Genomic DNA, 15,826 nt, shown 5'->3' with positions numbered 1-15,826 from the left:
GAAGACACACAATCAAGACATCTTGTATTTGTTTATTAATTTGGAAAATGTTCTATAGCTTTCTTTCACTTTGAAATTGTGCAGTACTGTAGGTTGTGCAGCTCTGCAATCCCTTTTTTTAGATTTTATTTGAAGACAGCAAAATGTGAATACAAGTGGGTGTTTACTTTCACTAGGCGCTTTATATTTCTTTAGTAAATGTATCATATCTATTTGCAAGTGTAATTGCGGCATAAATTCACCTTCAAGATGGCAATGTTAGTCCTCTATGTTAGTGTCATTGTTATGCATGCTTTATACAGGCTTTTTATCTTAATTCTGCCCACTTTTTTCTTTTGATCACTGGGGAGAGATATTGTCTTGCTCAGGAGGAGGCCCTCTATGCTTCGCACAGCTACCTCTGTCTGCTCATCTCCACACGGCAACACATGGCTCTCTACGACATCTACCATGGGAAAGGACAGCATGACACAGAGGAGATGGCAGGAATTGTGGGACTCAGGCTGCCCACCCAGCCTGGGGGGAAGGGCTGGGAGAAGTGAAGGGAAGACTCTCATACCACACCAGAGGTTGTAAATCATCACGCTGGACCTAATGCTATTTTGCTCTTTTATAAAACAGAGGAAGAGATGAAGGCTGCTATGAACAAGGACTGTGATTTGTTATTATACAAGGGAGGATCAAAGCTATTAGAAATATGAGATTCACAGCTCTCCCTACCACTCCTCACTTTGTGTCTGTCTTGAGACAATGGCTGTAATTAAAATATTTGTAAATAATGGGACAACTTTTGCCAATTAAAGTATGAATCACTTTTATCAGGTCACCATGATATCTCACTTTTCTTGCAATCCATATGCTGCTAGTGGCTGCTAATAATCTACTAATAAAACAACCAATTCAATCTAACATATAAAATTAAGTAATATCCCTTTTGATCTCAATTCAGTAAGGTTTACTTGGAGCAATGTTTGATGTTCAGGAAAAGCATTCATACTCGGCAGATAAAACTGATGTGAAGTAATTCAGTCATATTTATATTTTAAAGGATATCAGGCAATTAAAATTCCTGGTTAATTAAAAGATAAAGCATTACAAAGAGGGTATGTTATGTCAGATGGATGTGAACTCATTGGGGGACCTTTGATCTTTTAAATGTTTTGTTCTTCACTGCCTTTTGGCCAGTGGTTTAAATAGTGTGAAGACCAGCCAACAGTGAAATAAAGGAAAGGTCTTAGATAATGCTAGGGCATGCAACATGCATAAGAGAAGTATAACAATATGTTTTATTTTGGCTCTTATGTAGGCGTTTATAAGAAGATTATTACCAGCATAATGGAAAACAGCAGGAGTTGTATTGCTTTGTACTTGCATATTGATGTGCTTCATTATTGTGTCTATGGCAACTGGCATTTCTACCAACTCCTCCACTACATTTTTCTCTGCAGTCTTTTGCCAGATTTTAAAAATATTTTTTATACGAGTAACATGTATTACCTTCTGGGAATTATTATATATTCTTTTCGTTCTTTGTCCTTATTTTCATCCTGGATTATCTTTCAAAAAGAAAGCCTCGTCATTAACTGTGCCCCTATTGGACTATTCATTCTCTTCTATTCATCCCCCTTTCTTAGTTAAAGCTGTGAAGATGTGTAACACTCCCCATTCCATTTGTTATACAGTGACTACCATTGTCTTCTGTGTGGGTTTAAATAGATTGACCCTAGAGCTACGCAGAACGCTGTGACACATAGGGACATGAAATATGCTTGCACATGCGCGGCAGCACCCACCGTCCACACGCATGCAGTGGAAATGTAATGCATAGTGGCACACCAACAGCGTCAAATTATAGTGTTATAAAGTCTCCAAATAACACGTGTCTCTACACCCCACTCGTCCATGCACCCCAAGACATTGAATTACTTTGACACACAGCTGGAGAGAGAGCAGTGACACGCTTGTGCAACATTGTGTTATGTGTATGTTTTGAAGTGGTATGTGAAAGCGAATGAAATGTTATTTCAATCAGGATTCTGTATTACTGCATATAGTAGGTTACACCGCTGCTACACCGCTGCATTAAGTATTCAGTGTATGTTTAATGCCAGTATAACCTTACGCAGTGGAGATCTAAATACAAATTAAATAAACTAGATCATGTTACCGCCTGCAATAATGTGCATGATAATCGATGGGAATAATTATTACGTCAATTAAAAGTAGGCTAGCTATTAAGTGGACATTGTGAAAAACCAAGCGTGGAGGCGGGGAAGGGAGGGCGGAGACAGTTGTTTATATTCGTGTGGCTCAGTGGCTGTAAATCGTCAACTCGTCTAGTGATCTAGGAGCAAGATTCACTATTTCAACCTAGTTGTACTACTAGGTAACAACTTCAGATAAATACGTGAATAGATATGTTCTGATTTGATTTGTCCAATAAGGTCCGAGGATCAAGGAAAGGATTGTACAGCATATTTTAAGTGAATCTCCTTATGTGATTTTAAAGGAGGACAAAATAAGAAGGTAGGCTAGATTATGAAATAAGAACAAGTTATTTCAAAGGAAGCAAAAGCTACAATAACACAGGCGATAACATAGCATAAAGGGACAACTCGCGCAGCAGAGTGGTGACCTGGCCAGCGCGATGTTTGGAATGATAAAGAATACAATTTTCGGGAACACCGAAGAAACGGACTACAAATTGCTCAGCAGCGAGACCAAGGTAGGATACACCTTGACCTGTCAGTTTCAACTTTAGTGTGTGTGTCTGTCAGTCAAGCATTGCATTGCATCATGATCGCGCGCGCCACTGTACACCTCCGTCTTGTTTGGTGCATAAAACAACTGGTCACTACAGACAGATCTCTTCAGTATCTCGCAAATATTGTTTTATTATAAGACATTTTTAATTTGTTACTCACTTTGGTTGTAGTGAAACTAGCCTATTGGCCCCAGTCTACCATGATGTCAAGAAAAGTACATTTTGATTATCAGTAGGCTTATGTGTTATGCATTTTTAGGATTCTGTAATGCCAATCCCTTTAAAGTGTTTGACCTTTTGAAACCAACCATTGTTAATTACACCTTACCTCCTGGCACCTGTGAGCTCAGTAGAAGGTGGGGCAGATCTGTGTGTGTGTGTTCCCTATGACCTCAGTAGTGGCACCACTGTGTGCACTGCTACACTGACCATACCTCCTTAAGAGTTTGACATACTATAAGAATTTGTTCTTAACTTACTTGCCTAGTTAAATAAAGGTTAAATAAAAATAAATAATACTGAGGTCATTAAAAGCAAGGTTGTGTTCTCTGAGAGAGACTGACAGATAATTTGAGGTTGGTTGGGAAAGGGTTTGGTGAAACTAGTAATGTGTGAGCTTCCATATGATTTACTTGTGCACCCTGACAGAGTTCTTCATTAAATACTACATTTGAGACGAGACAAAGCCAGACAGATGGAGGCAAAGACGACTGATAGATCAATTGACAGAGAGCGTGGAATCAAGTGGCACTGACGAACACATCTACAGACATTGGCCTGACAAAGAGACTGATCATGAATCTGGAACTACTTCAATCTATAACATGCAACCAGACGACCAAAAAGGCTGTAAGAGGAATAGGAAAAGAGAGTCTTTGTATCAATAGGGCACGAGTGGCCATTAAATAGGCAATAGACAGGCTGTTGGCAGTTTTGAAATCAGTCAGTGCTAAATCTATGAACTTCACTAGAGCCTAAATGATCACACTGAAATCTCACACGAACACACGATCAGAGGAATTTGAGTCTGACATCATACACTCTTAATTAAAACTGACATTGAATGCAGATGAACTGTCTGCACATGCTCAGACACACACACACAGCTTGGTGGGTCCTGTCATATTTCAGGGCTTACAAATGGAAGGAGATGGCTTTAAAGTTAGAATCCTTAGTAGTTACAACCATTTTTGGACTTATCAATTCATGTAATGTACCCATTGATTCTTGAAGAATTTAACATAAATGCCTCATGAGCTTAATTCAACTGTCGTACCCCATCACCCCAATGTTTGTAAACAACATAAATGTAAACAAACACTGTATAGCCTCAAAACATGGTAAAACTATAATTGTGTCATCATGGATGGTCAGTCTTTGCGTCTTTTCTCTGTCCGTGAATTTGAGAGTGGTTACATTTCTCCCTTGGCTTTTTACTAAAAAGGTACTATTCATTTTATTTTCATATTTTTTTTCTTCACGGTATTGATATTATGCCATGTTTTCATTTCTCTGAAATGATCTTACTTGGCACCATGCATTGTTTTAGTAATGACAAGATATTTGATTAGATGGACAAGTTGACAGCACAATATGCTTATTATATAATGACAGCACATTGTCTATTTCTTGATACACAAGACAGGCTCATACTCCAAGCCAACTGAATGGTTATAGAGGCCATAGTTGTCATGTAAGGCTGAAATGTCAACTTCTCTGTGTGAGAGGTTTGCAAACTTCCCATGACATTGTGTGGTGACATTCAAACCAATTAAAACCATTTGTTTAAAAGTTAGAAAAAGAAAGAGAGCGGGTTGAATATGAAATGAATTGCTAATATTAGCACATCCACAATAATTATGGCCCACGTCTACCCAGCTGAGACACAGAGTAATTATATACGAAGGTTGCAGGATTCCAGCTAAGCACACATGCTAATTGCACCTTTAGACTGAACTCAGGAACAAAGTGTTCAAATATTGCTGTTGGAACATGTCACCTACATGTATTGTTAATGTTGGTCACAATGACATATACCATGGGCTCCAAAGTATTGGGACAGTGAATTTTGTTGTTATTTTGGCTCTGTACTCCAGCACTTTTGGATACTTTTATTGTAAATAAGAATAGAATGTTTCTAAACACTTCTACATTTTCTCGCTCATTATTATTCACATTTCATTCAGGATTATCTGTAATCATGGTAGCATCCACATAATAAAAACAAAATGTAACCTGTATTTAACCTAGGATAGTCAGTTAAGAACAAATTATTATTTACAATGACGGCCTACATCGGCCAAACCCTAACCCGAACAACACGGGCCAATTGTGCACCGCCATATAGGGCTCCCAATCACGGCCGGTTGTGATACAGCCTGGAATCAAACCAGGGTCTGTAGTGACGCCTCTAGCACTGAGATGCAGTGCCTTAGACAGCTGCGCCACTCGGGAGCCCAAATTAATTAATGTAGAAACATATTCTATCCTTGTTTACAATAAAAGTGCCTACAAAATGACACAATACTGTACATTATTTACCATTCATTTCTATTGGGCACAAAATAATCTAAAACACAACCAAAACAAACAGCAAATGCATCCAACACATTTTTGTAGTCATTGCATGCTACGAATATGGGACCAAGTACTTCACTTTGAATACTTTAATACACATATAAGTGAATTTGTCCCAATTATTTTGGTCCCCTAATATAGGGGGACTATGTACAAAAAGTGCTGTATCTAAATGGTTCACCCAACCTGGATGAAAATACCCTCAAATGGACAATCTGCACTTTAACCTCATAGTCAGTGTATCATTTCAAATCCAAAGTTCTGGAGTACAGAGCCAAAATAACAAAAATTGTGGAACAACACAATGGGAATGGGCCAGTTGACACCAGTGACACATCATAGCATAATTGCAGTGAAGTAAGAAAATGTGTTAAAGATATGGCATTACTGTCACCCCATCCATCTACTGTAGTTATTTCCTATGAGCTTACATTTACATTTATTCCACAGTCTCAAGGATGGGTTGCAGCCACAACACCTTCATCAATATGAACACCAAACACCAGTCAGAAGCACTATGAACGAGTTCTTGACATCCCAATTAGACCAGCTGGAGTCAATTATTAGTGTCTAGAGAATTCTGCTAAGTTAAACCTTTTAGCAATTCAGCAACACAGTTCAATCCCTGTATCAATCAATACAATGAATCCCATATCAATATGGTTGCTAGGGCCAAGACGATACCAGTATCGCGATACTCGTTAGTGTCGTGGCAAGGAAACAAAACAAGAAGCAGATTTGAACTTCTTTAGGAAAACAACCCTAATGTTGGAAACAAACGACATTATGTTGTCGTCCTACTTTTAAATAGTGTTTTCAGTGCATAATGTTGTATTTACATTGCATTATATGTCTAGTCACGTAGCAGGCATTCATATTCAGCGTGAGTGATTTAAAACAAGGGATAACTTAGTGGAATGGATCTGAATAAAACTTTTGGCGTTTCAAAAATGTGGCCTTCATTGAGGTCCCTTTCAGTGGAACAGATTTACTCAAGACTGGTTATGGAATGAGTGATTATTGTGAAACGTAACGTTCCTCTGTTATTTAATGGTTGATATTTCTCAGCATAAGCCTTCCTCTTAGGACAAGTACATCATAACATGTATAAGAACAGGCAGCAAGTCAGGAGTGTGTGTACACATCGCATTAACCCCACTCTGCCATATGTGTGTGTGTGTGTGTGTGTGTGGCACCTATATGGTTTGGTCTTATGTAAGAACAGGCATCTCTGTCCCATTATTCTCTTTAGGCTTCATTAAACACTGCGGGACCCTGAGAGCAGAGCAGGAAAGAACTGGAATCAAATCAACGTAATATTTTTTATTTAGATCCTTTTCTGGGGGCATTTGGCTGTCCTCTGTTCGTTTCCACTCCAAGTGTTTCACCGGCATCAGTGAGCACAGATTCTGCCCATTGCATATTGCCAATCACAGCACCCCCAGCCCCACCCCCCTCTAACCCCCAAGTAGTGTGTGGCTTCCTTCCCTCTGAACAGTTTGTCAACATGTGTGTCATTGGTGAATCACGTTTGGCCTCCCGCTCTTTCCCAGGAGGGGGTCAGCTATGAGGTGCGGCGGTACGATGGTGCAAAGTATGCCTCAGTGAGCTCAGAGGGGCGGACCTTTGACCAGGTGACGGGGAGCTAGTGAGGAAGCTGCTCGTGTACATTGGGGGAAGTAACGACCAAGGTGAGCCAATCAGGAGCAGGGCCTGTCCTGTCAGTCAGTGGACTTCATATGTGGACACATCTTTAATGAGCCCTAAGCTCCGAAAGATCTAGGGCCTCAACTCAATCCATATCGCTGAAGTTCAGCCCTATAGCGCGATTGAAATTTGAAGGAATTTCCGATTGAGCCGACATATGCAGCGCTTACCATGAATGCGGAAACATTGCCTTTAAATTTCTAACTAAGCTCTGTAGCGCAGGTCTTAAGCGCTACGGATTGAATTGAGCCACCGATGTAATGTGCATATCTGAAAGTATTGCATTGATGTAAACAAGTAATATGGTGAAAACTCTATTCTACCAGAGGGTTCGATAGTGTTATTACCATGTTACTGGCACCTATTCAGTACTTTCAGATCTTCAAGGGTGACTGAAGAAGTGTCTACTCTGTTTGATGCTAGAGGTCAGTTTGAAACTGGGCCTAAGAGGATGCAATGAACTTGATGCACACATAAGACTGTTGCAAGTTGTCTGCTATCCCCTCTATCTGTCCTCTGTATCTTTGTTTTCCAAGGGGAGGCAATGGGGACGACAGCACCGGTTATCATCACAGTATATCCCAGGGACGACGGTGTGATGTCACGCCGTTTGGTGGTTAGCCTCAGGATTCCTACCAACTACCAAGTCAGTCCCCTGTGCCCATCGACAGTGCCATCAGGATCGAGGATCGACCCGGCATGACTGTCTACTCACTGTGGGTGTCTCCATGCAGTCTTCACCTCACTTTGTTCTTTAATTCTTTATGACACAAAATGTATTTAATGATCATAAATTATTTGATCACATATCCTCTTTCTCTCTCCTTTCCTATCCACCTACCCTTTCTTTTCACAGGCAGTTTGGTGGCTTCGCAGGGGAGACTGAGTACCGTGCAGAGGCCTCTCGCCTAACCAAAACTCTTGGTGAGACTGCCCCATTTCAACGGAAACAGTATTTCTGCTGCACCTACGACCCGCCAATGAAACCCTACGGCCGACGCAACGAGGTGTGGTTCCTACAGGAGGAGCCATAAGGGAAGCATTAAGACCGACTCTTAATAATAAACTATAGTCACTTCCTCTCCTTCATCTTCACTGATCACTCCACATCTTGATCTTCATCTCCAAAAAATAGGATATGTGAAAATAATATGACAACAACAGGGGATTTGTTTTCAGATCAGTGCAAATTAAGGAGAGGTGATGCAAAGAAGTGTATTAGACTATTGAAAGGTCATAAAGGGGAGGGATGGGCAGCAGGCTACACAGTTACTGGTCCAAAGTAGTGCAATAGTACGGTACCATTATCAGTAACTGGATATTAAGTGGCCTGGGGTAGGAGCCACTAACCACAAAGTACCGCTGTGTGTTATAGGTGGTACATCATTAAGTTCTTATTTTGTACACCCAGGGGTTGACACTCCCTTAAAACATGCTTCATAGTGCTTGGAAGAAAAGCACATATCACTATTCAGCAGTCTAATTAAAATTATGCTTCACTTCACACACCATAAAAACAAAATGACAGTTAAGTATTCAATAAGTCATTAAATTAAGTTTTAAAAGCACAATTCCTTTTCCCAAGGGAGGGAATTGGAAATAAACTAGGAATTAAGTCATAGAGTAGTGATAGTCAAATGTTTTCCTTAGTATGAATTAGTTGGTGGGGAGGGTATGAAGGAGAAATATATTAGTCATTCCTTAAGTGTTATCATTTGAGATGTCTAATCCTTCTGTGATGATGACATGAAAACCTTAAGACAGCAGTTGTGTGTAGTGAATGTTTTGGTGTGCTTGTATTTGGAGTCTTTGAATTGTAATGTTATTATGATTCTTGAAACTGTATTTTGAAATACCTCTGTATGGTGTGTGATTTTCTGTGAAAATACGGAGTGACGATATCATCAGGATTTGATAGCGTTTCATATATTTATTCAAGATATTACTAATACGATTTTTTTGTGCAAAACTGACGTTTTCTTTTTTAGTTCTATACAAAAGAATGCTTAAAGTACTGGTACACCACTGTTTTGGATAGGTTTTACATAAACATTTATTTATTATTAGATTTTGAATCAATATGAAGAACTCAAAAGAAGGAATTAGGGTTTACAAACAAGATATTTCAGACATTTGATAAATTTAAGCAGATACTTAAAACCAACCAAACCTATAACCTAAAACTAGTACAACATGTCCTCACTATGCACTAAAATAGCAATTATATGGTCTGTTAGTCACTACAACCCAGTTTAAACAGGAATAAATTAGTGGTTTTCACAGGTTAATTCGTCACAACTGCAAGAAAGCACTGTGTAGCGGGCTAGCGGCTAAATAAATACATGGCCTAGTAACCCCACACTTGTGTAATTGCACAGAGAGTAGGGTTTTGGTTTCAGCCGGGCTTTGCATTCATCGATACAATATACAGGGTTCGACTAGGGCATGGGTTATTCATGTGACCAGTTATCATCTCTAGGCTCAACAAGTTATTTGTGAGATCTAGGAACATTGCACATTACCAATAATCTCACATACGTAGCGGTACATGTCAGTACTCCATCCAATTAGCATACTCAAACAACATGCACTTCCTTCAATAAAAAGCCAGAAATAATCTAGAAAGGTATGGTGTACATTGAGAGCACTGGGAACTTCAGCTTTCATTCAAGGCTCTCTGGAACAAACTTAAACCACGCACCAACACAATGGAAACACTTACTGTGAACGTGAATGTAAAAATACTTTACAATACTAGTAGGAATAGAAATTGTTGTTTTGTTAATAAGCATCATTTTAATCGAAAATTGTTATAAAATGTATTTTGGTAATAAACCTCTGGATTTAAAAATGCTGTAAATATTTAATGCCTATACATTCCCCATACTGCCCATCACATGTTCCTCAACAGGGCAGTTAGAAACCCTTTCCTAAGTACAGGACAGTTCCACATTCTAACAGACTGAGGGAGAGAGAGCCGACCATGATAACTGAAAAGATTGAATACTTATCCGTTACGTGAATAACCATTTACTTGGCAATTGACAAAATAAACTGAGTGGGAGGGGGTGAAATGAAGCTTTACTCATGATTAAAAGGAAACATTCATCATTTGAAAATGTCCCAACATTGTTGTGCCTCAAAATTACTTGTGTGAATTGCCAGAAAATAATCTTGCCTTTTTGTCAATGTTGTACTTTATATTTTCCTTTCCAGTCTAATAATTATCATCCGATTAATAATTTTCCGTTGCATTTATTAGGGATGATGGTTATTGAGCTTTAGTTGTTCTTCTTCTCTGGATAGCCTGGGTAAGGTGCAGGAGGGGCAGAAGGTGCATAGGGAGGAGGCTGTTCCTATGTGGGAATAAACAGTGATAGAATATCTTAAAAACGCTGAACTAAAAATATAAAACACAGCATAAAGTGCATGCACTGAATGTACATGGAGAGAATAACAGGTCCCTTACCATGGGCATGTAGACATTGTGGGGGTTGTTAGGGTTGAAATAGGCGCTGCCGGCTGCCTCTGCTGCCTTGGCATTACCTGAGGATCAGGGAGAGACAGAGAAATGAGGGGAGAATAATGCACATGTATAGTAACTGATACAGAAGCACATGCTACTACAACTGTAGAGTAGGAGAGACAATGGAGCACACTTAGCACAGTATATTGCAGCAGGATACTCGTGACAAGACATCTTCCGGACTGAATGATGCACACTTCCAACACTTTCAATTCTCCAAAACCCACAAATAAACACACAACTGATATGTAAATGAGGCGTACTGAGTTCAGGCCAACTGGGTTGTTTCATGGGGTAAGGGAGACTAGGGGTGAGAGGTATTTTGTTTGTTTCTCCTATTTAATATGATGTGTACCGGTTACGACATCAGCACTCCTTTCTTAGTGCCATGCGTCATGTGCTTCATATTGAGGCAGACTGATGGCAACAGACAGATGCAGCGATGCAGACATACAGAGAGAGACAGGGAGACAAACCTGCAGGGAGAGCAGCCCAGTTTTGAGGGGGCCCAGGATAGGGGGGAGGTGGGGCCATGTAGGCAGGGGCAGATGGGTACATTCCTGCAACACAAGTGAGAATACCCAAAACAGCCTTGGGGACACATCTTTACTTGAAGTAGTTATAAATATTGATACCAATCAATAAAATTCATACACTCATAACAATGGAGGCATTATCCAAAATATTTCTGTATTTAAGTGCTAGGCAATCTCTAATGTAAACTTCAATCTGCTAGCATCACAGCATTTGATTCTCAATTATTATGAACCAAACCTGCATAACATACAAACAGTTTTATAGCGATGATAAAGTTCTTTAAACCTGCGGCTGCCATAGGGTAGGGATAGCCCATGTTGCCTGGGGGAGGCTGGTAGAAACCATTCTGCTGGGGTGGGGATTCATACGGGTAGTTCTGAGGAACAGGTGGTGGGCCATAGCCATTCATCACTCCAGGAGAGGGATAGCCAAAGGAGGCACCTCCGTTTTGAGCAGGAGGGGCACGAGATGCTAAAACAAAGTTGAGGGTTAATCTTAAAATACAGACTGGACTAAAAGAGTAACATGTATAACAAATATGTAGCCTAACAAATATAACAAACTTTGACTGCATTACCAGGAAATTCTTTAGTGATGTACATGTTAAATTAATTAGTTAAATTATACAATATAAACTGAGTAAAGCAGATACTGTATGTTGAATGACAAATAGGCTCTGTACTGACAAACATGGCAGTCATGAAATGACTTACCATTTGTTGCCAGTTTGAAGAGGTGCTGACCTAACTCGATGGCTCCCCCACTGGAAAAAGACATCTTGAAGCTAGCCTGGCCTTCCCAGCCTCCTGAAACCAAAGAAAGTAGAGTCAAAACATTGATGAGCACTGTGTACTTGTCTTTGCATTAAATTACACGTCTGATATTGAATTATAATCAGTGCTTTGGAGGAGATGTCACACTTCAATTTCTACTGCTGCTGCTAAAAACTACTACTGCTGCTGCTAAAAACTACTACTGCTGCTGCTAAAAACTACTACTGCTGCTGCTAAAAACTACTACTGCTGCTGCTAAAAACTACTACTGCTGCTGCTAAAAACTACTACTGCTGCTGCTAAAAACTACTACTACTAAAAACTTTGACACATAAACATTGTAAGTAAAACGAGATTGTGGTTTACAGACTGATGTCAGCCTCGGAAAATATCTGGCCTTGGCAAATCACACTTGCGTCATTGATTCCCTTCTACATGTATTCCTAGGACACATCAGGCCATACCTGGGACTGGAGGCCATAAACACTTTGCATGCTCTACAGTTATTTCCTCATGATGGTGTTGAATGCTACAGGAGGACAACAAACTGCTGCCTACCCCCAGCTTCAGCAGACACTGTGCCCCTGATGTAATTGGCGGCGAAGACTGGCTGCTCAATGCTACAGCCCTTCATCAGGTAGTACGGGAACATCACAGACCCCAGGCAGTCCTTGGCATTACTGGACACAAACACCAACTGAAACGAGGACAAACAGAGCAATGGTAGTCTTCCAGTTTGTGATACTGCAGACAGGATGGCGTGAGTGGTGAAACAGAAGAGTCGTATGTCTTTGTGAGTTTTTATTTGTAGTTAATTTTTTACCCCCTTTTCTCGATATCCAATTGGTAGTCAAAGTCTTGTCCCATCGCTGCAACTACCCTACGGACTCAGGAGAGGTGAAGGTCGAGAGCCATGCGTCCTCTGAAACACAACGCTGCCAAGCCACTGCTTCTTGACACACTGCTCACTTAACCCGGAAGCCAGCCCGAACCAATGTGTCGGAGGAAACACCATCCAGCTGGCGCCCGGAGTCAGCTTGCAGGCGCCCGGAGTCAGCTTGCAGGCTCCCAGCCCTCCACAAGGAGTCACTAGAGCGCAATGGGACAAGGACATTCCGGCCGGCCAAACCCTCCCCTAACCCGGATGACGCTAGGCCAATTGTGCGCCGCATCATGCGTCTCCGGGTCGTAGCCGGCTGCGACACAGCCTGGGATTGAACCCGGGTCTGTAGAGATGCCTCTAGCACTGCGATGCAGTGCCGTAGACCGCACCACTCGGGAAGCCCCCTTTTTGAGTTTTGATGTTGAGTCTTTTCCCAACAAAGTGATGTTAGGATATATAAGTTAGCCCGTAAAAACTTTTGTGCCAAATACATTACATTGTTACAGGTGTCAAGCTTATGGGCAGCAGTGTATAGGAGGGAGGTTTCTAGGTGTGAGAAGTGTGCAGAAGGGCATGAGACAAAGGAATGTGTAGCATTGGTGAACGTAGTGGTATGTGTTAATTGTAGGGGTGCCCATGAGGCTGGAGATCAGAAATGTCCCGTAGAGGCAGGTTGAGGTTTCCAGGGTTAGAGTAGTGCAGAAGTTGTCATGTGCTGAGGCACTGAAGAAAGTAGAGGAAGATGGATCAAGGGGGAGGGATCCTGAGAAGAGTGGCTTGAGTAGTAGAACTGTACCAGTACAGAGGGATATGTTTCAGTAAGATTGGATTTTTAGCATTTATAGCAATGGTTATCAACTGTACTGCAGGGATGGAACGTAAGTCATAGAAAATTGAGGTTGTGGTGGCAGCTGCAGAGATGTATTTGTTTTTTTAGTGAGTGCAGGGTTAGATGGTAGGGTATTTGTAGATGTTTTTGTATTGATTTTTTAAAGCTAAGTATAAGGGAGTTATACTCCAGTCTAGTAGGCAATGCAACATTTATTGGATGCCAAACGCTATTAAACCTCATAGAAGAAAAAGGATTGTCTTCCAACAGGCACACAGGACCAGCATGGTCAGATAATAAACATACCCTGTATGGAGTGAGGTAAACAGTCCCTTTCTTGGTCCCCCTCAGCAGGTCTGTCTTGCTGGTGACATCACTGAAGGACAGCTCCACATTCTTGCATTCCCTCAACACACTAGTGGAGGATACATGTTCAGTTTAGGCATGTGTAGTGAATTTACTGACCAGTATGGTATGTATGACAGGTCCTCCATAGGACAAATACTGTCGTAGAATCCTAGCAGAACCGAGTGTCAAGGGACATAGTGGGATTCTGTATGGTCTACATAGGCCTACTATTGGCATTTCACATACTGGTTGGTTGGTTGGTTAAATCTGACACTTCCAGAATGTGCCAAATGTAACTATTATGAAAAGTTCTTTATTCGTATATTTCCTAAGTTCCTGTTACTTTATCAACTTCCTAAAACTCTGTCACAACGTTTACTTTAGACTCAGGTTGTAGTTGGGGCGGGCTCACTCTCTGTTGACTTTGCTGTGTCTACCTCCCTGGAAAACAAACTTATTTAGCTAGCTTACTCTTACACCTAGTTTGACTAAAGTAAGAAAATGTATCTAGCTAACGTTAGCTTTAATACGTTTCAAATGCGCAATGATGACTGACTGACTGACTGACTTAGTACTTAGGTAGCTTTTCCTGCCATCAAGGCCAACAACAACGACGTTGCTGACTGGTAGCTAGCTAAAATTATTAAACTAGCTAACGACGTTATCACTACAAAATAGCGCTTGCTGAATACATTTAAAAAAGCAACCCAAGTAGCTAACTGACATTGGCTAGAGTTAATTAACACTAGGTACGGAAGCTATCTTGCTAGATAGCTAACATTACCATAACAGCTAACGTTAACTTGCGAGTTAGCTAACTAAGCTACCTTTAGAAAGTGAGCTTCGTGGCGATTAATGATTCACTAACCTCTCGCCGTTGTTTATCAAAACCCCTCCGTTTTGAGAATGATTTCGATTTAAAGCCATGTTCAGATAGTCTAATGTACTCTTCGTCGGGTACAGCTACACACTGGAAATGAGAGGAATGCCCCAAAAACCTCAAAGTGTTACGTCACAGGGTCAGCTGTTTCATGTGCTGTGACTGCAATGTTCTGTTTGCCAACATTGTTTCCCATATTGTCAACAAGCCTTTGAATTGAGATTGTCATATAATTCTAGTGTGTTGAGGTTAGGTGGGATATTTGAGATTGGTTTGGATGAAATAATACAGCACTGTGGTTGTGAAGAGAGCTGAGTAGGCCTAAGGAGAGTGAATGCTTTTCATATATGATTGATTATTGTTTAAACATCATCCATTATGTCATGTTTTTATAGAATGTGCTTCGAATTTGCCTCAGTTGTAGTCCAATACTAGAACATCTAAAGGGTGGCTATATATTCCAAATTGGATTATATAATTCTGCTTGTACAACCAACACATGTAATGGAAAAGTTAGTAGGCCAATTGTGTAATCAGTTTATGACTCATGAGTCATGACTTATGTATGGTCCAAAAAAAGGATGGAATACAGGAAAAAAAAACTAAATGTGAATATATTTTCTCATCACTTAGTTTAACTATGTGTATATCATGTCCATTCCACTTTTAACTGACATGAGGCCTGTCTTGTCTCAGTGGGACAACTTTTAATTTAGCTGCAATTATGTAGATCACATGAATTTACAAGTAATCTTGCTCTATGATCTTCCTCAAATTGCTACATGCAAAAAGTAGACTTCCAAATGTTGTCCTATATAGCTATTTTTATCCTGTTCTGTGTCTGCATTACATGGGGGACAATACCATGCGTGGCCACAGTGACAGTAGGTCTACTGAACACAGTGTTTACAGCATAAAGATACAACGTTCTATTTCATTTTGTGGCTTCCAATATGTAGCAAAAAGATGGGCCTGGCTATGTAATACGATAAGATAGTTCTT

General features: G+C 40.5%; 2 protein-coding genes across 2 annotated transcripts; one reads left to right on the top strand and one right to left on the bottom strand.

Moving 5' to 3' along the window:
• Positions 1-6,980: 6,980 nt before the first annotated feature.
• LOC121847282 (heme-binding protein 1-like) lies at positions 6,981-8,467 on the top strand (the record flags this gene model as incomplete). Its single annotated transcript, XM_042327884.1, is given in 4 exon segments — positions 6,981-7,032; positions 7,585-7,710; positions 7,713-7,764; positions 7,905-8,467. Coding segments are annotated over 4 exon segments (408 nt in total), but the record flags the coding sequence as incomplete, so codon positions are not given.
• A 616-nt stretch (positions 8,468-9,083) lies between these two features.
• On the bottom strand, positions 9,084-14,982 carry LOC121847230 (WW domain-binding protein 2-like). Its single transcript, XM_042327562.1, has 8 exons — positions 14,813-14,982; positions 13,903-14,011; positions 12,443-12,581; positions 11,825-11,917; positions 11,397-11,582; positions 11,051-11,134; positions 10,518-10,594; positions 9,084-10,404 (listed from the first exon to the last, which is right to left on the bottom strand). Exons 1-8 carry the CDS (start codon positions 14,869-14,871, stop codon positions 10,330-10,332), a joined length of 822 nt encoding a protein of 273 aa, XP_042183496.1. The 5' UTR covers positions 14,872-14,982; the 3' UTR covers positions 9,084-10,329.
• Between the last annotated feature and the right edge of the window lie 844 nt (positions 14,983-15,826).

Source organism: Oncorhynchus tshawytscha, linkage group LG09 (assembly GCF_018296145.1).
Source record: "Oncorhynchus tshawytscha isolate Ot180627B linkage group LG09, Otsh_v2.0, whole genome shotgun sequence".
In the NCBI taxonomy this organism is placed as follows: Eukaryota; Metazoa; Chordata; class Actinopteri; order Salmoniformes; family Salmonidae; genus Oncorhynchus; species Oncorhynchus tshawytscha.
The sequence above is the reverse complement of the archived record's forward strand: the minus strand, read 5'-3'. Positions and strand labels throughout refer to the sequence as shown.